At 48.4% G+C, this 22,712-nt stretch overlaps 2 protein-coding genes across 3 annotated transcripts in view; both read right to left on the reverse strand.

The window, feature by feature from the left end:
• Positions 1–676: 676 nt before the first annotated feature.
• LOC116503369 (gastrula zinc finger protein XlCGF26.1-like) lies at positions 677–7,764 on the reverse strand. Of its 2 annotated transcripts, none has more exons than XM_032209741.1 (4): positions 7,112–7,764; positions 3,752–3,859; positions 2,975–3,101; positions 677–2,020 (listed from the first exon to the last, which is right to left on the reverse strand). In XM_032209741.1, the coding sequence occupies exons 1-4, from the start codon at positions 7,463–7,465 to the stop codon at positions 690–692; spliced, it is 1,920 nt and encodes a 639-aa protein (XP_032065632.1). In that variant the 5' UTR covers positions 7,466–7,764; the 3' UTR covers positions 677–689. The 2 variants fall into 2 exon arrangements, with proteins under 2 accessions (XP_032065632.1, XP_032065631.1); XM_032209740.1 differs by having other exon boundaries at positions 3,752–3,865.
• A 2,045-nt stretch (positions 7,765–9,809) lies between these two features.
• The window catches only part of LOC116502587 (zinc finger protein 420-like), an 82,207-nt gene continuing 69,304 nt past the window's right edge, over positions 9,810–22,712 (reverse strand). The window contains exons 8-11 of the mRNA XM_032208463.1: positions 13,042–13,155; positions 12,878–12,937; positions 12,025–12,151; positions 9,810–11,058 (exon numbers count right to left, since the gene is read on the reverse strand). Coding sequence (XP_032064354.1) covers positions 10,073–11,058; positions 12,025–12,151; positions 12,878–12,937; positions 13,042–13,155 — 1,287 coding nt within the window. The 3' untranslated portion in view covers positions 9,810–10,072. The remainder of the gene's footprint in view (positions 11,059–12,024; positions 12,152–12,877; positions 12,938–13,041; positions 13,156–22,712) is intronic.

Raw genomic sequence — 22,712 nt, forward strand, 5'->3', positions numbered from 1 at the left:
AGCTGCTGCTCTGTGCCTGAAGGACCACTGTTCCTCCTACGCCCCCCCCCCAGCCGCCTTTCAGTTTCCAGCTTCAGCGCAGCCCTGATGGCTGGAAACTCCCTCTGGGGCTGCCTTTGGTCACCGTAGACCCTCCCCCACCCCTTTCCCAGTTTCAAAAGAGAAGGGGGGGACTCCACTCCATCAGGCCTTTTGTGCTTCAGCGGAGCAACTGAAAACCATTCCGGCCAAAACGTCTGGCACTTAGCTAGCCCCTCAGGCTCGCTCTCTCTCAACCAGAGAGTGCTGCTTCCTAGAGAGCCAAAACACTATAAATCCTGCCCCATCCTTTAGGACTCTTGGCTATAGCGTCTATACCAGTGATGGGTTTCTGCCGGTTGGCACTGGTTTGGGCGAAGCAGTTCATGAATTTCAGCAACCCCTGAGAGGAGGTTCGACCGGTGGACCCGGAAGTACCTTCTGGAACACCTGCCCAGGCCGTGTTGCTCGCTCCCCCACCCATTAGCATTAAACTAGGCTAGCCCAGCCTGCCGCTTTACAATGAATTGTAAATGCCTGTTTTATTCTGTTGCAGATGTTACTTGGAAACATGAAAGTCTCCTGCTGGAGCAGGGTATTAGACGTGAAGACCTCCAAGATCCTTTCTAACCCTATTCTATTCTGTTGAAGTTGTTGCAGTTTTCTCCACACTACATGCATTTATATGGTCTCTCTTCTGTGTGGGTCCTTTTATGAGAATTAAGTTGTCCTGTCCGAGCAAAGCTTTTTCCACATTCTGCACATTGAAATGGTTTTTCCCCTGTGTGGATTCTTTCATGACAAGTAAGACTATTTTTGTGAGTAAATGCTTTTCCACACTGTATGCATTTATATGGTCTCTCCCCAGTGTGGATCCTCTTATGACTATTAAGTCCTGAGTTCTGACAAAAGCTTTTTCCACACTCCATGCATTTATATGGTCTTTCCGCTTCATGCATCCTTAGGTGGAAACTAAGGTGCCATTTGTCAATAAAGCTCTTTTCACACTCCATGCATTTATATGATCTGTCCTCTGTGTCAATCCTTTGATGGCAATTAATATCATTACTTTCAGTGAATCTCTTTCCAAACTCCATGCATTTATATGGTCTGTCCCCAGTGTGGATTCTGCTATGAGATTTAAGCTGTCCTTTCTGAGCAAAGCTCTTTCCACATTCTGTACATTGAAATGGTTTTTCCCCTGTGTGGATTCTTTCATGATTAATGAGATAATATTTCCGAGTAAATGTTTTTCCACACTGTATGCATTTATATGGTCTTTCCGCTTCATGCATCCTTAGGTGGAAAGTAAGGTGCCATTTGTCAATAAAGCTCTTTTCACACTCCATGCATTTATATGGTCGGTCCTCTGTGTCAATCCTTTGATGGCAATTAATATCACTACTTTCAGTGAATCTCTTCCCCAATTCCATGCATTTATATGGTCTGTCCCCAGTGTGGATTCTGTTATGAGATTTAAGCTGTACTTTCTGAGCAAAGCTCTTTCCACATTCTGTACATTGAAATGGTTTTTCCCCTGTGTGGATTCTTTCATGACAAGTAAGATTATTTTTGCGAGCAAATGCTTTTCCACACTGTATGCATTTATATGGTCTCTCCCCAGTGTGGATCCTCTTATGACAATTAAGGTCTGAGTTCTGACAAAAGCTTTTCCCACACTCCATGCATTTATATGGTTTTTCCGCTTCGTGCATCCTTAGGTGGAAAGTAAGGTGCCATTTGTCAATAAACCTCTTTTCACACACCATGCATTTATAGGGTCTGTCCTCTGTGTCAATCCTTTGATGGCAATTAATATCACTACTCTCACTTAAGCTCTTTCCAAACTCCATGCAGCTATATGTTTTGTCATTTGAGGGGATCTTCTGATGGTCCATCAGATTACGACTTGTACAGAATTCACTTTGGCTCTTTGAAGACACTGCATATTGTGGTTTAAATAACCTCCGCTGCTTCTCATTCTCCAGCCCATCACCACCACCTGTTTGGGGGGAAAAAAGCAGGAATTCTCATTAGAATTTGAAATGATGGCGGGGGGGGGGGGGTGTTCTCCCAGTCAGAAATATGCCCATCTGATAACAGCATTGGTAACAACAAATTGTCAAACTAGGAGATGCTGGCTTGAAAATGTTTTGTAGAACACTCTTAATGATATCTAAAAGATTTGTCAGCACTGACCCATATGAAGGCTTTACACTGTTGTTAGGTCAATCTGCTCAGGCATTTGCATCTAAGGCCTTTCACAATGATATGGTGGACATTTCTGAAAAGGCCCTTGTTGTTTTGTAGAAGAGTGGCTGTGAGGACAACCTTGGACAAAATTACTATGTAGTGGCTCGGCAGGTTTATAATCCAGGGCCCCTGGCAGTTAAAGGGAAGCTAAGGGAAGTGTATGAGACTTTTGCACATGTGGGTGTCCACTGGATATTAGCCACATACTATACATTGTGAGTGGGATGCAGTGGCTCAGTGGCTAAGACGCTGACCTTGTCAATCAGAAAGGTCTGCACTTTGAATCCCTAGTGCCGTGTAACGGAGTGAACTCCCGTTACTTGTCCCAGCTTCTTCCAACCTAGCAGTTCGAAAGCATGTAAAAATGACAGTAGAAAAATAGGGACAACCTTGATGGGAAGGTGACAGTATTCCATGAGCCTTTGGCGTTCATGACCACGGAGACATCTTTGGACAACGCTGGCTCTTCGGTTTTGAAACGGAGATGAGCACCGCTAGAGTTGGGAACAACTAGCACCTATATGGGAGGGGAACCTTTACCTTATGCATTGTGATTCTGATTTTCCTGAGATTAGGAAAGATTTTACAGGTGGTAGTCATTAGTGTTCTCACCACCGTATGCAACCGAGTTCATGTATCTTCTCTCTTTAGTTCCCACTTAAAACAACTAATCAACAGAACCCAGAGCAAAGAGGATCCTTACCCAGAGCAGCCATATTCATAGTAACCTCCAGCATGACTTCCCTGCAGAAGGCCTTCTGGCTAGAATCCAGCAGTGCCCACTCCTCCTCTGTGAAGTCCACAGCAACCACCTCAAAGGGATCAGAGCCCTAGAAACAAAAAAAATATCTTCCCCATTTAACAGTCCTCTCTTATGTTTTCTTTCTTAATTCTAAAAGAGAAAAGAGAGCTTTGCAAGAGACCAAATGGACATTTTCTTCTAGCAGATAAACACACACACTTAAGGGTGGGAAGCCCCCCTCCACCTCCTCCATGCTGCTTTTTTAAAGGCACAAAATATGGGTTAGATGCATCCAAGTTGCAGAATGGCAGTGCTTGGGGATCACCAACACCACCCCTCCTCCCCTGGCCTGGCAGAATTCGCCAAAAAGATTTTGTGCAGGGAATCCTCTGGGCTTATCTCCCTGGCGCAATAAAACATTCATTTGTTAGAAAACATGACATACCTATTAGGGATTTTTTATCTGCCCTATTTCAAAATGTTGCACATGATCCTGAAGATATCTTTTGAAACATATTAAGGAAGATTAAACTGTTCCAACACATTTCAAGAGTACAAGACTTTTGTGAATTGACCTTTGTTTGCATTCCTAGGATCATCTTCAAGGTTGAATTAGTAAGGCTCACTGGGTCATTCTGTGGGGACAGCAGAATTGAAATTCACAGAGACTCGGCCTTTGGTTTAGAAAAAGCTCATGAATGAATGCGTTTAAACTTCTCAGAAGAAACTTACACTTACCTGGCAAGGTAGTCCCTGTTGGATCCTCCTGAAAAGAAGCTCTTCAGAATCATTGGATGGATCTCCTCTTTCCTGGAGCTCTGCTGAGATCTCCTCAATGAATGGCTCCTGCAACTTAAAAAAAAGGCCTGATTTATGATCTACTTTGAAATGACTTCGAACTAACCATGATAGTTCACTTAAGTTTTTGTTCTCCACATGTATTTTTCCAATTCAAATAAAAATGAGAGGATTTGAGAACTCCTATTCTGTGGGTTGCTATTATTACAGGATAATTGGCTGCCACTTTTATGAGTTGCTTCCTTTTTATTTCCTATTTTCCTTCAGAACAGGAGCTGCTTATTTATCTTCTCATTACTTGACAATAACGGCCTTTCATTCTTTGTGAATGTATTTATGTCTATTCTATCCGTGAGGAGACCACCGACCTGAAAGACCAGAAGGAGATCTTGGAATGTACATCAGGGTGCCTTTGAGGGTAAAACACATGCCCTGGAACACTGAGACTCATTAAAAGATATGTGGATACTTCATTCTTTCTAACAAATTCCCAATCAGGCTTAACGTTGAGTGATAAATATTTTAAGGTGATTTTTTATTTATAGAAAAGCAGAACTAGGGAGAATCTCTGTTGCGATGAAGTGCAACCTTTCAGCAGATTTGATCAATAAATCACTTTTGCAAAATGGTTCTGAAGGATATCCAACTGTATACTCTTCATATCAAAGGAAAGGGACATGCAGAGTGCAATAATATTTTTAGGTGGACTAAAAGAATGACAGGACACAAATTGGGAATAGAAGAGAGGTTGTATTCAGCAGGTTCTGATCAGTTCTGGAGAACCAGTAGTAGAAATTTTGAATAGTTCAGAGAACTGGTAATTCCACCTCTAATTGGCTCCGCCCCAATCTATTATCTGCCTCCCGAGTCCCAGCTGATTGGGAGGAAATGGGGATTTCGCAGTAACCTTACCCTGGAATGAGGTGGGAATGGAGATTTGGCAGTAACCTTCCCCTGCCACACCCACCAAGCCATGCCATGCCCACAGAACGAGGAGTAAAAAAAATTGAATTCCACCAATGGAATAGATAAAATAGAATTAATAACAGTAATGAAAATCATGATAGGAAATTCAATAACACAAAACTGTCAGCAGACCAACCATTCCCTGAACCATAATGTAAACACTAATTGTTTGACATGTTAATATCAGGAAGAATCCTGAGAAAGCTCAGTTTAATAGCTTATCAAAACAGTCCAGGAAAACAATGATGTATACTTGCATTAGTCCTTTTACCTTGCTCTAATATTGTTTCAAATGTTAATGTCCAAATGCATTTAATCTGAAAAATAGGTTTGTTCAAGGTTCTCTCCTATCATCAGGTAGGGAGCCCCATGATCATGGTAGTGGAATATGAATAAAGTATACTTTGTTGTTTTTCTCTGTAAGCTTTGCTTTTTCTTCAGGGACCATTTTTTTCAAACTCTATCATACGTATAATCGAAAGTCTGCTTAGAACTATCTATAGTGGAATGTCTACAGTGGGGTATCACAAAGATCCATCTTAGGCTCAGTATTCTTCAATATCTTCATAAATGATTTAGATGAGGGAATAGAAGGGGAACTCATCAAATCTGTAGAAAACATTAAGCTGGCAGGAATAGTCAACTCTCCAGAAGATAAGCTCAGGATACAAAATGATCTTGTCAGACTTGAACAATGGGCCCCATTCCAGAAAATGAAATTTAATGAATGCAGAGAGAAGCAAGGTTTTACACTGAGGCAGGAAAAACTATAGGTACAAGTACAGATTAAGCAAAACTTGGTTGAAAAACAGTAACTGTCAGAGGGACTGTAGAGTCCTAGTGGAGGATCACTTAAATTTGACCTGGCAGTGTGCAGCCATGTGTGTGTGTGTGTGTGTGTGTGTGTGTGTGTGTGTGTGTGTGTGTGTATATATATATATATATATATATATATATGTATATATATATATATATATATATATATATATATATATATATATATATATATATATATATATATATATATGGTTTTCTGCCTGAACAAGGGGGTAAGACAAGAAGACTCTCAAGTCCCTTCCAGCTCTATATTGATTGAAGAATCCAGGAAATACTTTTAAGTATCTAATAATCATACAATCTTCCCGCTTACATCAGTTGGGAAAACCATATAGGCTCGGGATCTGCATCTCTACTAATTATACTGAAACTTAGCAATGTAAAAATGCATAACTATATTCAAATTGATTTTGTAAAGTATTTTACTTAACATTATTGCTTTTTAGGATGATAGTATGGACTAGATTCAAAAACCTTGAGGACGGAGGTGGGGAGGAAGTTTTCTCTGTTATTGCCTCATAACATCAAACATAGATTTTGAAATATGCAACATAAGTACTATTTGGTTCACTGAATCACAATTTTCATCTCTTATTTCATAATCTTTTACTATCCTCTGTTCATTCTTTGTATTAATTTGAAACTGTTTTAAATACCTGTGTGAAAATAATTCTCATTTTCTGCTTCTTCTTAAAAATATTATCTAAGGGAAGAAATATAAGTTTCTATGGAGACTCTAAGTAATCCAGGTCATGGTTGTCCCAAAGGTACTTTTTCAATAGGCAACTGGAGTTTTTTGGTTTTTCTTTGAAAACGTTTCACTTCTCCTCTGAAGAGTTGAAGGAGCTTCTTGGAGGAGAAGTGAAACGTCTTCAAAGAAAAACCAGAAAGTCCAGTTGTGTCTTGAAAAAGTTGGGACAAATAAGTCTCCTTGGTTAACAGGTCCTGTTCATGAGAAAGGGAATTCATTTAAGACATTGCATTCACATTCAGTTCAATGCTAATGGTACTGATCAACATTTCTAAAGGGACTAGAGAACCTGAATGATTCATTTGTTTTTGTGGGAGTGGGTGAGTGGGATTTTGGGCAATAGCTATTACTGGATAGAGGAGCCCTCTTGGATTCAGTCTGTGCCCCTGGCTTGGGAGGAAACAGTTATCAGCACTTCCAGTTAGACAAGAAGCAGGAGAAAGAATATTAGCTCTATCTATTAAGACCACATTAATAAAATCTTGTTTGTTCTCTCACTGTACTCACTGGAATACTAGGAAGGGTTTTTATGACATTCCCCCCCTCTCTACCCCCACCTGAGAATTGAGATATTTTTTGCATTATGGCTGTCCAGTCCATAACAAAGTATGTGGGAAAAAGGATAACGTCCCACAGTTAGTCGCACATACTAACACATCATCCTAAGACCTGCTGATGTTTTCCTCTTGCTTTTATCTGTAAGGAAGAGAAAGAAAAAGCGTAGAAGAGGATGAAAACTCCCTCACCTGCCGCCCCTTTCCGGGCTCCGGGGCGGCTGCGGGGCCGAGGAGGCAGCCTTCGGCCAGGGCCACCGCCTGGGCGCAGTTCTCCGCCCCGCACTCCCTCAGCCAGCCCGCCAACTCCGGGGGCAGCAGGGCCAGCAGCTGCTCCAGCACCACCAGGTCCAGCATCTCGGCTTTGCTGCTCCGCTCGGGCCGCAGCCACCCCCGGCATAGCCGGTGCAGGCGGCTGCAAAGCGCCCGCGGCCCCTCGGCCTTCCGGAAGCCGCAGCTGCGGAAGCGCCAGCGCTCAGCCTCGCAGCTGCGGGGGCCCTCGGAGAGGCCGCTCCCCGCCTGAAGGGGACACCCCCGGGCCTCCATTCGGTCTCGGGCTTCAGCGCAGCCCGAACGGCTGAAATCCCCTCCGATGCCGCCTTAGCTCACAGCGGACCTTCCCCCCCACTCACTCGCCCCGCCCCATTTCCGGTTTCAGAGGGGGAGGGGGCTCCGCTCCTTCAGGCCTTCTGAGGCAAATCCTTCCCGCCAAAAATTCCCGCGCTCCCCAGGCCTCTCAGACGGTGGGTCAAAGACTACTGCATCCTAGAGTGGCGAAACCCTGTAAAGAACCCTCTTTTACTGTTCTTAGATAGAGCGTCTCGTAAGGGAACTACTGCCTCTCCTACCCTATGTACTCTACATCCCCGGGCTTCTCTTCTGCGCATGCCCTGTTCCATGCTCACGATTAAAGGACGCCCTGCTGCTGGGGAAACGTTTGGTCCAGTGTGGCAGGGGATGCGAAGGTAGAGTGCTATAGGTGGCAGAGAATGATGGGTGTGGGGGAGCTTGAGCTGGGCTGCAATGAGCCAAGCGGCTTTGGAGGAAACCTGATTGGATTGCTGCTTCTGGCCAACTGGGATTTCTTCTCCTCTTAGAATTGTCTTAAATGTGGATGTGCTCCTGGGATCGTTAGAATAAACAGAGACGTGGAAGGGGCTCAAATGTGACGGGAAGCCATACTGAAACTACATTTCTTATTAAATAAATATGTAAGCAATAAATACGGTGGAGATACTTTTACACCAATTTGTCATCTCTGTTGTCTGTATTTCTGCGTTGAAACTCAAGGAAGGAATCCCCCTTTTTCTACACAATCTGTACTATATCTTTTGTTTTATTACAGTTCTGTCGAAGTCTTGACCTTTTCTTCACCTTTTCTTCTTGATTTTACCTGGCTGGGTGGATTCTTATAGAGTTGATCTGGTCTCAAGGGGTTGTACTACTTTAAAAAAACAAATTTACCACCTGGAACGGCTTTGTTCCCCTTAGCGGACTTAAAATAAGGGCTCGGTATTGCTGAACGTAGACAGGATCAGATAATCAAAAAGGAATACACAGAGACTGTAGAATTACAGGTCATAATAATTTATTTATAAGTTTCCCAACTATAAGAATATAAGCAGTTTGTTACTCAAATACATTGGGAAGCTCAAATGAAAAAAAAATGCCTTGGGGACTGTTCCACGGAGGTTGTCTTTCTGTGGTTGATCTCACTCCTTTTCCTTTTGGTCAGAAGATAACCAAGGAAAATGAGATTTCTTTAGCTAAATCTTAAGAGGAAAGAAAAGGAGTACTATTTTGTGGGAATAGAACTCTGCAGATTGAAAGGCTTTCTAAATTTGAGAAATGCGTGTGGATTCTGCCTATAGTGTTTTTTAGGTAAATTAAACTGGTGGCGCAGTGGTTAGAATGTAGTGCACACTACTACTGCTGCCTGCCAGCTGCCTGTAATTTGGCAGTTCAAACCTCACCAGGCTCAAGATTGACTCAACATTCCATCCTTCCAAGGCCAATAAAATGAGGATGCAATATCCTGACTCTGTAAACCACTTAGAACGGATTGTAAAGCACTATGAAGCTGTATATAAGTCTAAGTGCTATTGCTAAATTAACAGGGAAGTCAAGGAAGCCATCAATCCTCAGTTTGGAAAAGATGGTGAGATGGTGATGGGCAAAAGGCAGGAAACTGAAGGGCTTAGTTCTGATTTTTCATCTCTGCTGCCACAGCACAAATGCAGGTCAAAACAAGCAACGGAAAACCTGGCTGCTCTGAATGAATTCAAATATTTGGAACCAGAAGTTCTTCAAGTCCCTTCCATGGATTTATGCGGTTTCTTCTGTTCGAATGATTTTATGAGAATTATGGTGGTTCCCAAATAAAGGTTTTCCACGCTCCCTGCTTTACATGATTTCTCCCCTGTATGGATCCTCTAATAGTAATTCAGATAAGACATTCTACTAGAGGCTTTTCCACTTTGTCTATTTAGAAGTATTACTCCCTACATGGATCCGTTCATGATGAATAAGATGTGCTTTGCCAGTACAATTATTTCCATACTCCATGCATTAGATTTACCATTTTGGATTGTTTCGTGAATAACTTGTGATTGTTAAACCATTTTCACACTACATGCATATATATCGTCTCTATTCCGGGTGAATCCTTTTATGAGAATTATATTGTTCTTTCTGACCAAAGCTCTTTCCACACTCCATGCATTCATATGGATTATCCCCACTTTGAATTCCTTCATGAGTAAATGTATTGTAAATGCCTTAGTTTTGATTCTGTTGGGGATATTACTTGGAATCCTGACAGTCTCCGGCTGGAAGAGGGGATTGGACTAGAAGACCTCCAAGTTCCCTTCCAGCCCTATTCTATTGAAATTGCTGGAGCTTTCTCCACTCTACATGCATTTATATTCTCTCTCTTGTGTCGGTCCTTTTGTAAGAATTAGGTTGTCCTATCCGAGCAAAGCTCTTTCCACATTCTGTAGATTGAAATGATTTTTCCCCTGTGCGGATTCTTTCATGATTAATAAGATCATATTTCCAAGTAAATGTTTTTCCACACTGTATGTATTTATGGGTCTTTCCGCTTCGTGCATCCTTAGGTGGAAAGTAAGGTGCCATTTGTCAATAAAGCTCTTTTCACACTCCATATGGTCTGTCCTCTGTGTCAATCCTTTGATGGCAATTAATATCACTACTTTCAGTGAATTTCTTTCCAAACACTATGCATTTATATGGTCTGTCCCCATTGTGCAGTCTGTTATGAGATTTAAGCTGTACTTTCTGAGCAAAGCTCTTTCCACATTCTGTACATTGAAATGGTTTTTCCCCCGTGTGGATTCTTTCATGATAAGTAAGACTACTTTTGCAAATAAATGCTTTTCCACACTGTATGCATTTATACGGTTTTTCCCCTGTGTGGATTCTTTCATGAGAAGTAAGATTCTTTTTGCGAATAAATGTTTTTCCACACTGTATGCATTTATATGGTCTCTCCCCTGTGTGGATTCTTTCATGATTAATAAGATCACCATTCTGAGCAAATGCTTTTCCACACTGTATACATTTATACGGTTTTTCCCCTGTGTGGATTCTTTCATGTTTAATAAGTTTACTTTTGGTAGTAAATGCTTTTCCACACTGTATGCATTTATATGGTCTCTCCCCTGTGTGGATTCTTTCATGATAAATAAGATCACCTTTCTGAGCAAATGCTTTTCCACACTGTATGCATTTATATGGTCTCTCCCCTGTGTGGATTCTTTCATGACAAATAAGATGACCTTTCTTAGCAAATGCTTTTCCACACTGTATGCATTTATATGGTCTTTCTGCTTCATGCATCCTTAGGTGGAAAGTAAGGTGCCATTTGTCAATAAAGCTCTTTTCACACTCCATGCATTTATATGGTCTGTCCTCTGTGTCAATCCTTTGATTGCAATTAATATCATTACTTTCAGTGAATCTCTTTCCAAACTCCATGCAACTATATGTTTTGTCATTTGAGGGGATCTCCTGATGGTGCGCCAGATTACGAATTGTAAGGAATTCACTCCTTGAAGACACTGCATATTGTGGTTTAAATAACCTCCATTGCTTCTCATTCTCCAGCCCATCACCACCACCTGTTTGGGGGGGAAAAGGCAGAAATTCTCATTAGAATTTAAAATGATGGTGGGGGTGGTGTGTATCTCCCAGTCAGAAATATGCCCATCTGACATGAGCATTGGTAACAACAAATTGTCAAAGTAGGAGATGTTGGGTTGAAAATGTTATGTAGGACGCTCTTAATGATATCCAAGAGTTTTGTCAGCACTGACCCATATGACGGCTTTACACTGTTGTTAGGTCAATCTGCTCAAGCATTTGAATCTAAGGCCTTTCACAATGGTATGGTGGACATTTCTGAAAAGGCCCTTGTTGTTTTGTAGAAGAGTGGCTGTGAGGACAACTTTGGACAAAATTACTATGTAATGGCTCGGCTGGTTTATAATCCAGGGCCACTGGCAGTTAAAGGGAAGCAAAGGGAAGTGTATGAGACTTTTGCACATGTGGGCGTCCACTGGATATTAGCCACATACTATACATTGTGAGTGGGACGCAGTGGCTCAGTGTCTAAAATGCTGAGCTTGTCAATCAGAAAGGTCGGCACTTTGAATCCCTAGTGCCATGTAACGGAGTGAACTCCCGTTAATTGTCCCAGCTTCTTCCAACCTAGCAGTTTGAAAGCATGTAAAAATGCCAGTAGAAAAATAGTGACCCCCTTGATGGGAAGGTAACAGTGTTTTATGAGCCTTTGGCATTTAGTCATGCCAGCCTCATGTTCACGGAGACGTTTCGGACAGCGCTGGCTCTTCGGTTTTTAAACGGAGATGAGCACCGCTAGAGTTGGGTACAACTAGCACATATGTGGGAGGGGAACCTTTACTTTATACATTGTGATTCTGATTTTCCTGAGATTAGGAAAGATTTTACAGGTGGTAGTCATTAGAGTTCTCATCATCGTATGCAACTGAGTGCATGTATCTTCTCTCTTTAGTTCCCACTTAAAGCAAGTAAACAACAGAACCCAGAGCAAAGAGGATCCTTACCCAGAGCAGCCATATTCATATTAACCTCCAGCATGACTTCCCTGCAGAAGGCCTTCTGGCTAGAATCCAGCAGTGCCCACTCCTCCTCTGTGAAGTCCACAGCCACCACCTCAAAGGGATCAGAGCCCTAGAAACAAAAAAATATCTTCCCCGTGTGACAGTCCTCTCTTATGTTTTCTTTCTTAATTCCAAAAGAAAAGAGAGCTTTGTAAGAAACCAAATGGACATTTTCTTCTGGCATATGAACACACACACTTAAGGGTGGGAAGCCCCCCTCCACCTCCTCCATGCTGCTTTTTTAAAGGCACAAAATATGGGTTAGATGCATCCAAGTTGCAGAATGGCACTGCTTGGGGATCACCATTACCATCCCTCCTCCCCTGGCCTGGCAGAATTTGCCAAAAAGATTTTGTGCAGGGAATCCTCTGGGCTTCTCTCTCTGGCCCAGTAAAACACTCTTTTATTAGAAAACATGACATACCTACTAGGAATTTTTATCTGCCCTATTTCAAAATAGCAATAGCAATATAGCAATAGCAGTAGACTTATATACCGCTTCATAGGCCTTTCAGGCCTCTCTAAGCGGTTTACAGAGAGTCAGCATATTGCCCCCAACAATCTGGGTCCTCATTTTACCCACCTCGGAAGGATGGAAGGCTGAGTCAACCCTGAGCCGGTGAGATTTGAACCGCTGACCTGCTGATCTAGCAGTAGCCTGCAGTGCTGCATTTAACCACTGCGCCACCTTGGCTCATCATGTTGCACATGATCCTGAAGATATCTTTTGAAACATATTAAGGAAGATTAAACTGTTCCAACACATTTCGAGAGTACAAGACTTTTGTGAATTGACCTTCGTTTGCATTCCTAGGATCATCTTCAAGGTTGAATTAGTAAGGCTCACTGGGTCATTCTGTGGGGACAGCAGGATTGAAATTCACAGAGACTCGGCCTTTGATTTACAAAGAAGCTCATGAATGAAGGTGTTTAAACTTCACAGAAGAAACTTACACCTACCTGGCAAGGTAGTCCCAGTTGGATCCTCCTGAAAAGAAGCTCTTCAGAATCATTGGATGGATGTCCTCTTCCCTGGAGCTCTGCTGAAATCTCCTCAATGAATGGCTCCTGCAACTTAAAAAAAAGGCCTGATTTATGATCTACTTTGAAACGACTTCGAACTAACTATGTTATAGTTTGCTTAAGTTTTTGTTCTCCACATGTATTTTTCCAATTCAAATAAAAATGAGAGGATTTGAGAACTCCTACTCTGTGGGTTGTGGTTATTTCTGGATAATTGCCTGGTACGTTTGTGAGTTGCTTCCTTTTTATTTCTTATTTTCCTTCAGAACAGGAGCTGCTTATTTATCTTCTCATTACTTGACAATAACGGCCTTTCCTTCTTTGTGAATGTATTTATGTCTATTCTATCCGTGAGGAGACCACCGACCTGAAAGTTCAGAAGGAGATCTTGGAATGTACATCAGGGTGCCTTTGAGGGTAAAACACATGCCCTGAAACAGTGAAACTCATTAAAAGATATTTGCATACTTCATTTTCCAGAGGAGGGGGAGGGAATGGTCATACGTGGGTATTCTCAAAGCTTGATTGGTCCAAAGACTGAGAGCAAACGCTTAAATACTGGTGCCTTCCAGTCCTATCCCAGTTTCCTCTCAGTCTTTTCTGGTCCCAGAACTGTTGAGAATTATCCCATGGTAGGATTTACTTTTTTTCCAATTTGGTCTCATTTGGTTTAATTGGGCATTTTTAAAAAGCTTCTCTAAATTACTAAATTCTGCAGCTGCGGCCCCAAGGGAGAGTTTACTGCCCCGGGCGGTTGGGGAGGGCCCTGTGTGGCATGCTGCCTCCCCCCCGTGGGCCCAGAGCCTCAGCCCTATCCCCGGGATTGCGGGGGTGCCAGCTCTTGTTCCAGCTGCTGGAGAGGCTGCTTGCTCCTTTAAACAGCCAGGAGATGCAGCAGCAGCACCACGAGGCGCATGCGAGCCGCTTGCGGAGCCACCATTTGATTCGGGTGGCTGCCGCGTTCTCCTTTCGGCTCGGACCGCTACGAGTGTTCCTGGGGGAGTGAGTGCGTGCCTGGAGGCCGTGTGGCCTCCTGCGACCTTGCCTGGCTCAGCATGGACCTTGCCTGCCTCAGCACGGCAGAGCCGCTGGATTGGAAGTGAGAGTTCCAGCGGCCATGTTGCCTTGGTCGCCACGTGCACAAGGATCGCGCTTTGACCTACGACCATTGCGGCTAGTGCGGTCACTTTCCTTTGGCATGGCAGGCAGCAGGGACAGCAGGCCCAGGTCCCGGTGGGGCCTATAGAGCCTTGGAATACTCCATTCCTTCCGGCTGGACGTGTAAGTGGGGTAATGGAGGGGGGCTTGGATGTTCCCCAGGACCAGGTGGCAGACCTGGCGGGAGGTGAAAAAGCCCTTTGCAGGGGGAGGGGTTGGGTGTTCCCCCCCAAGTCTTTCCTCTGCCCTGAAGCCCTTCTCGTGGGAGAGGGTCAGGGGCTGCATATTGCGGGAGCAGTGTTTGTGGCTTAGAGGTTTTTATATTGCCTAACATGTAAAATAGCCTTAGTTCAATTCCAGTAAGGGATGGCTAGCTGATGAGAGCTAAATAGCTTGAAATATTAGTCTTCCTTCGTTCACCTATTTCTACTGGTGGCCAGGGGTTCTATCCTGGCCTACTCAGGGTTGGCTCAGCCTTCCATCCTTCAGAGGTTAGCAAATGAGAACTGTTTCTGTAAGCGGCCTAACAGAGGGCTGTAAAACTCTCTGGGGATATGCATAAGATCTATATGTGTGGGCCTTTTTCATTTATCCCAGGGTCTGGGTTTGGCCTCTCCTCAGGTCCTTTTTGGCCCGATCCACTCCTAGGGGTTTAGTCCTCCTTTGCCATGGGTTCCCCAGGCAGGTTTCCCCTTTTTTTTCCCAGGTGGAGTGGGGTCCCCCTCTCCCCCCCCCACTCAGGGGATCCCTGGGAGGGTGCTTCTGGGGGTCCTAACCCGTGCGCAGGTTGGCTCTCCAGGGGCCTGGTTCTGCCTATGGTGGTACGGAAAATTGGATCTGTTCCCCGCTTACTTCCAGGCATGGAGGTCTGGGCCGCGCCCAGTTTTGGGGCTATGTCCCCCTCCCTTGGTGAGCGGCTATTTCTACTGGTTGCCAGGGGTCCTATCCTGGCCTACTTTTTTTTTTAAACTTTTATTAAGATTTATAGGCCGCCCTTTTCCCTGAGGGGACTCAGGGCGGCTTACAATCATTAGGGAGGGGGTGCAATACAAAATAAACAATATGTAAACAAAATAAAGTAATAAAAACACAACTTGCATTCAACATTCAACACTCGGGTGGGGCAAATTAAAAACTTATCCCCAGGCCTGTTGGGAGAGCCAGATCTTGAGGGCTGCGCGGAAGGTCTGGACGGTGGTGAGGGTGCGTATCTCGACGGGGAGGTCGTTCCACAGGGTCGGAGCTGCAACAGAAAAGGCTCTCCTCCGTGTAGTCGCCAGTCGACATTGACTGGCAGATGGGATTCGGAGGAGGCCCAGTCTGTGCGATCTTATCGGTCGGAGGGAGGTAATCGGCAGAAGGCGGTCTCTCAAGTACTCAGATCCACTACCATGAAGGGCTTTAAAGATGGTCAACAGCACCCTGAAGCGCACCCGGAGATCAACAGGTAGCCAGTGCAGCTCGCGGAGGATGGGTGTTATGTGGGCGAACCGCGGTGCGCCCACTATCACTCGCGCGGCCGCATTCTGAACTAACTGCAGTCGCCGGATGCACTTCAAGGGCAGCCCCATGTAGAGCACATTGCAGTATTCCAGCCTAGAGATCACAAGGGCTCGAGTGACTGTTGTGAGAGCCTCCCGATTCAGGTAGGGTCGTAACTGGCGGACCAGGCGGACCTGGGCAAATGCCCCCCTGGTCACAGCCGACAGATGATGATCGAGGGTCAGCTGTGGATCCAGGAGGACTCCTAGGTTACGAACCCTATCTGAGGGGTATAAAATTTGACCCCCCAGCCTGATAGATGGAACATTAGCCAAATTGTTGGGAGGGAAACACAACAGCCACTCGGTCTTGTCCGGGTTGAGTACCAGTTTGTTAGCGCTCATCCAGTTCTTAACGGCCTCCAGACCCTGGTTCATCACATCCACCGCTTCATTGAGTTGGCACGGGGCGGACAGATACAATTGCGTATCGTCCGCATATTGATGGTATTTTATCCCGTGCCTCCGAATGATCTCGCCCAGCGGTTTCATGTATATGTTAAATAGTAGGGGGGATAAGACCGAACCCTGTGGCACCCCATATTTTAGGGGCCTCAGGGACGATCTCTGTCCCCCCACTAACACCGACTGCGACCTGTCCGAGAGGTAGGAGGAGAACCACTGCAAAACAGTGCCTCCCACCCCCACCCCCACCTCCCGCAGTCGTCGCAGAAGGATACCATGATCGATGGTATCGAAAGCCGCCGAGAGGTCAAGGAGAACCAGGATGGACGCATGGCCTCCATCTCTGGCCCTCCAGAGATCATCGGTCAATGCGACCAAAGCGGTTTCTGTGCTGTAACCGGGTCTGAAGCCGGACTGGAAGGGGTCAAGGTAGCTAGCTTCATCCAAGGCCCGTTGAAGCTGGAAGGCCACCACCTTCTCAACAACCTTCCCAACAAAGGGAAGGTTGGAGACAGGACGGTAGTTATTTAAAATGGCTGGATCCAAGGATGGTTTCTTCAGGAGGGGTCTCACCACCGCCGTTTTAAGTGCGGCGGGGAAGTGCCCCTCCCGAAGGGAGGCGGTTCCGACCGCCTGGATCCAGCCACGTGTCACCTCACTGCTGTTGGCAACCAGCCAGGAGGGACACGGGTCCAGAATACAGGTGGAGGCACTCACAGCTCGAATGGCCTTGTCCACGTCCCCAGAGGCAACATCCTGAAACTCAACCCAGAGATGGTTTGCCAAGTGATCCTCTTGTGTCCCGGCTGGATCTGCAGTGGTGGAGTCCAAGTCCGACTGAAACCGAGCAACTTTGTCCGCTAAGAATTGGGCATAATCCTCAGCTCTAACCTGCAAGGGTTCCCCCGTATCCCTCCTATTTAGGAGGGAACGGGTTATCCTAAACAGGGCGGCTGGGCGGGACTCAGCGGACGCAACCAAGGTGGCAATATGAGATCTTTTTGCTGCCCTAAGTGCCCTGATGTAATCCTTGGTGCAAGTTGTTAATAGTGCTCGGTTCGACTCGGACTTATCGGACCTCCACAAGTGCTCTAGGCGTCTCCTCCGGCGCTTCTTCTCCCGGAACTCCTCGGTGAACCAAGGGGGTCTCCGGGATCCGCTGACCCGGAGGGGCCGTAGTGGCGCAATCCGGTCAAGAGACTCCGATGCCGCCGAGTACCAGGCAGCAGCCAGAGTCTCCGCCGAACTGTGGGCGAGAGTATCAGGAATAACCCCAAGCTCTGTCTGGAACCTCAAGGGGTCCATCAGTCGCCTGGGGAGGAACCACCTGGTCGGTTCCTCCTCCCTACGGTGGGGGTTTGGCCTCCGGAAGTCAAGCCTCAGTAGGCAGTGGTCTGACCACGACAGGGGTATGGTCTCATTTCCCCTCAGACCAAGATCACACATCCACTGCTCCGAGAGAAATACGAGGTCGAGCATGTGACCCGCTGAGTGGGTTGGGCCCCGAATTACCTGGGTCAAGCCCATGGCTGTCATGGAAGCCATGAACTCCTGCGCCCCATCAGAGTGTTCACCGAGCGATGGCAAATTGAAGTCCCCCAGAACCATAAGCCTGGGGAACTCAATTGCCAGCTCGGCTACTGACTCGAGGAGCGAGGGGAGGGCTGCTGCAACGCAGTTGGGAGGCAGGTACGTTAGCAGCAGACCCACTTGACCCTTGAGGTCCAACGTCACCAGCAGAGTCTCACACCCGACAAGCTCCGGAGCAGGGACCCTACGAGGTACTAGAGACTCCCGGATAACAATAGCCACACCGCCACCCCTTCCCTGGGCTCTCGGCTGATGAAACACCTGAAATCCTTCTGGGCACATCTCTACAAGGGGGACTCCTCCTTCTGTGCCCAGCCAGGTTTCAGTAATACATGCCAGGTCTGCCCTCTCGTCAGAAATTAAGTCCCGGACGAGGGGAGTCTTGTGAAGGCCTACTCAGGTCTGTAAACAATTCCTTCTTGGAGACGGAGGTGTGGCTCCATTGGATGGGCCCATTCTCTGGGCTTCCTGGCCCAGACCTGTTTGCAATGCCCTTGGGCAGGGCACAGAACATGACTAGGTGGGGAGGGACCTTGATTCCTCCACCTAGGGATCCTGGCATGACCACGTTTCTGCCGCGGCCACGAACTAGAAGGGGATTTCGGCTCCTCCCTTGACTAGGGAGGTGCTGACTATACAGTGGGCGCATTCCCCCGACTTTCTGTCCTGGGAGCATTGGCCACTGGCTCTTAGAGTGAAATGGGCCCTTGCCTAGGCTGTTCAGTTGCCGTCCGTCACCTCTCCAGTGGCTGCCCTGGTATCCATCAGGTGTGCTGAGCTTCCTTAGATGTGCACTCGATTGCCGCTGTGTGGGACGCCATCCGTGACCTCGGCCTCCTGTTTTAGTCAGGCCACGGTCTCGTGGCCTTTGCAGCTCTGGGAGCGCATTCATATCCCAGGCGAGCGACGCCACCTGGATCTCTTCTAGATCAGGGCAGCCCGCCTGTTTTTCCCCTGTGGCGACCGGGGTTCACTCAAGCTTGTGTCCAGGATACTGGCCACTTAGGTCACATCTCCCGGGCTATGGTGACGGTGTCACTGGCTGATGGCTGGCTCGGCCTACTGACACTGGGCGGCCATTCCATTCGAGAGGCCTGGTCCCTTTGGGGGGGGCCTCGTCCCTGGTCCGAGGATGGGGACATGGGACAGTTCGTCCGCTTGAAGCTGCTGAGCCCGGCTCTAAGTCTCATTCTTGTCATGTGCCAGTATGGGGCTTCTGATTATGTCAATAACCAGCATTCTCTTCTTCCATTTTGTTAGGCCCAGCTCATCCTTTCGGAGCGGATACGGCTCCCACCTCCAGTCCAGGCGGTCCGGCCACAGGGGGGGCAGCGCCCCTTCCGCTGGGGGAAGGGGCTTGACCTCGGGTCGTCCCATTGGAGGCCGTCATCCCACTAGGCGAGTCCTTGGGGCGGGGCGGCGTCGGACGCTTGGGCACGAGCCACTGTTTGACGCGCTCCCACGTTGGATTCTCTCCACCCCGCCAGATCTCTTCGGGGTTTTCCCTCCGTCCTGGAGCCTGGGGTGCCGCTGCCTGGTGGTTCAGACCATCGCCCTTCTTCTCGGCCTTCGGGCGGTGCAGGCAGTTCCTCTGGATGAACGTGGCCTGGAATGCTTCTCCCACCTGTCCGTGGTTCGAACGGGTGGCTGGAAGGTGTGGCAGGTCCTCAAACATCTGCACCGTTTTTGGTGCACAGGCGAGGAGAGCGTCCTCCCTCCTTTCCGTCCTTCGGGATATCGGACAGAAGGCTCCTTGGCCTCAGTGGCTCTCACAGGGGCCTATCTTCGTACCTCGATTCTGGCCGGTCATCGCAGGTTCCTGGGGTCCTCCCGCAGGGCTCTTCCCTTCGGACTGGCTTCTGCTCCCTGGGCTTCTGCAAAGGCCCGGGCGGCTCGTCCACACCCCATCCTGTGGGCTCCGATGTTCCTTTGGCGGTGTCTGGTTCAGGCGGGGCTATCCTACTCAGGTCTTTCGGATATTTAGCGCCCCTTCTGGAAGCTTCGGAGTCTCATTTTCCTCGGCAGGCTTCCCCAGCAGCCGCCTCTCCCCTTTCACATGCCTGGCTTCGGTCATAGGCTCCATGTCGGGGGAGGGGATAAGTCTGTCCAGGGAGCTCCGCTACGGCCTACGCCAGCTGACGGAAGGCGTTCGATAAAGTCGTTTAGTTTCAGTCCTCCCTCTATCTCAGTTTTTGGGTGAGAGGATTCTTGCTCAGAGATAGTCCCGCGAGCCAGGCCCTTGGCCTCTTCTGGGGGGCCTCGTTCCTGGTCAGAGGGGGCGACTGTGCACTTCTCTGCTGATCCTCCGCCTCCCGGGGGTAGCCTGGGTCTCGCCGGGGTGGTGTCTGCCCCGGCCATTCGGCGGGACTGCTAGTTCAAGGAGCCAGACAGAGCGTGCGTCATCACGGACACGGACCTGTTCAGGGGGGCCCTGGTGGGCTCCCGGTTGGCTCAGGGCAGGTGGTCGTTTTCGGACCTTTACCTCTTCGTCATTGGGATGGAACTAGTGGCGGCCCGCGGGGCTCTGTGTTACCTTCAGGCCCCGGTGTTGGGGCATCGCGTGCTTCCCCATTGGGCACAATGACCGCCAAGGCCCACATCTGTCGGGGGGGCCTTCCCCGGCTCTCTGCCTGGCTGCTCTGGCCCTGGGTGTCTGGGCGGTGGGATGCCGGTTGTCCTCGGTGTCGAGACTCACCACGGGCTCCCCTGCCTCCTGGCGGAGCGGCTGCATCGGGCGGCTCTGGCCAAAGGCGCGGGCCTACTCCTTCAGTGGTTGTTTTTTGGCAGATCTGTCAGCGGCTTGGCACTCTTCTGGGGCACCTATTCACTCGCCCGCGAGTTCCATTCTTCCCCAGGGTTTCACCTGTTTCCTGTCCTAGTCTGCGGAGGGCGCGAGCACCCTCGGGGGAAGGTGGCCTGCGGGCCTTCGGTATGAGTTCCTCCCATCCCCCTGGTTCCAGGTCTACCCGGAGGGGGATGCCATAGGGGGCTCTGGTCGTGGTGGTGGGCCCTTATGGCCAAGGGCCCTTGGTTCGCAGACCTTGTCTGGCTGTCGATGGCCCCTTCGTGGAGGCTCCCGCGGGAGGGGTTGGCCTGACAGCGGGGGGGGGGGCCTGCTTCGCCCAGTCCCTGTGGTTCCATCTGTCCCCTGACTCTTGCCCGGCAGCTGTTGCGGGGGCTGGCCTGGCCGCTGGGGTCCCTCGTGACTTGGGGTGCCTCGGCGCCTTTATACCGCCCACAGCTGCTGTTCCACCTGGGTGTCCTTGTCCGGTGGTGTTACCCTCCTGGCCTTCGCCCGGCAGGGCCACCTTTCTTCCTAACGTCATGAGTTTCCTAAGGGAAGGGCCTTGGCGACGGGCCTCCACAAGAGTTGCGCCGCCTGGTGGCGGTTTTGTTTTCGGTCCTGGAGGGGGTGGGGGTTCTTCCCTCTCTCAGGTTCCCCTGATCAAGCTTTCTCTGTAGGGGGAGGCTTCTTGGGTCTCCCTCTGTCCGCGGGTTCCCCGTGAGTTCTCCCCCTTGTGCTCAGGGCTTGAAGGGGGCTCCTTTCGAATCTCTTCGGTATGTTCATCTGCAGTTTCCCTTGGGGTGGTTGCCTCCGCCCAGCGTATATGGAGTTGGGCACCCTGTTGATGGGGTCACCCCTGTCATCTCTCCTAAGCAGGACGGTGTTTCGCCTTGCTCATATCTTCTTCCCGAAGGTGAACGCTTCCTGTCATTAGGCTCGGGAGTTCGTCCTGCCCGGCCTGGCCCGGGCCCGTTCCTAGGATAGGGGGGGCTCTGGTGTCGGTTGGACGTGCTCCGCGCTCTGCGGATCTACCTCCGGCAGTCCGGGGGGTCCGTGGGTCAGGGCTTTGTTTGTTTGTTTCGTTCCAGCCGGGGATGCTGGGTTCGAGGGTGTCTTCGGCTACCATTGGCGTCAGCTGCATCAGGCCATTGTGGAAGCCTATGGGGCTTCAGGTCGGCAGGCCGGCCCCGTTGGGGCTCACGGCCCATGCTACACCGCAACCACGGCAGCGTGGCCTGTGGGGGCCCATTGGGAACGTCCATCGCACGGCCACTTGGCTTTTGTATTTTGTATTTGTATTTATTGCATATTTATAGGCCGCCCTTTTCCCTGAGGGGACTCAGGGCGGCTTACAATCAAAGGGGAAGGGGGTGTAGGACAATACAAAAAGAGATGTGAACAAAGGTAAATTAAAACAGTAAAACTCAACATTCACTCGGCATTCGGGAGGGGCGAAAGTAGACTTATCCCCAGGCCTGACGGGCTAGACAATTCTTGAGGGCTGTGCGGAAGGCCTGGACGGTGGTGAGGGACTTAGCGTCACTTGCTTAGCCTTCATTTAAAGTTATGTCCGACTTGAAGAAGCAGCTTCTCTGGCGTCTTTCTCCGGCGTTATTGTCTGGATGCTTTCGCGTATGCGGGTGCGTCCTTGGTTGGAGGGTCCACTGGGGGTGGCGGTTGAGGCTCCCCTTGGGCCCTAGTGGTTCTTGTTCTCCCTCCCTGGGACTTTAGCTTGGGTATGTCCCACGTGTGACCATTCCCTCCCCCTCCCCCTCCTCTGGAAAAAGGACGTTGGTGTTACCTGAACGTCTATTTTCAGAGTAGGGGAGGGAATGGTCACGACCCGCCCTGAGGCTTTTTCTGTCGGGGCCAAGGGGAGGGCCCAGGTGGTCCCCGGGGGTTTTGTTGTGTGTTTGTTTTTTGCCGTTTCAGTTCTACCGTTCGCCTTCGAGGAAACTGGGATAGGACTGGAAGGCACCAGTATTTAAGTGTTTGCTCTCAGTCTTTGGACCAATCAGGCTTTGAGAATACCCGCGTGTGACCATTCCCTTCCCTACTCTGAAAATAGACGTTCAGGTAAGACCAATGTCCTTTCTTTCTACAAATTCCCAATCAGGTTTAACATTGAG

The sequence above is a fragment of the Thamnophis elegans genome, chromosome 2 (assembly GCF_009769535.1).
Source record: "Thamnophis elegans isolate rThaEle1 chromosome 2, rThaEle1.pri, whole genome shotgun sequence".
NCBI lineage: Eukaryota > Metazoa > Chordata > Lepidosauria > Squamata > Colubridae > Thamnophis > Thamnophis elegans.

Excerpts from the sequence above, each read along its gene's own strand:
- LOC116503369 (XM_032209740.1), bottom strand. The coding sequence starts at position 7,465 with ATGGAGGCCCGGGGGTGTCCCCTTCAGGCGGGGAGCGGCCTCTCCGAG. Across the intron at positions 3,866-7,111 it reads AGCCCGGAAAGGGGCGGCAG|TTGCAGGAGCCATTCATTGA; the intron begins GTGAGGGAGTTT and ends CTTTTTTTTAAG. Across the intron at positions 3,102-3,751 it reads AACAGGGACTACCTTGCCAG|GGCTCTGATCCCTTTGAGGT; the intron begins GTAAGTGTAAGT and ends TTTTGTTTCTAG.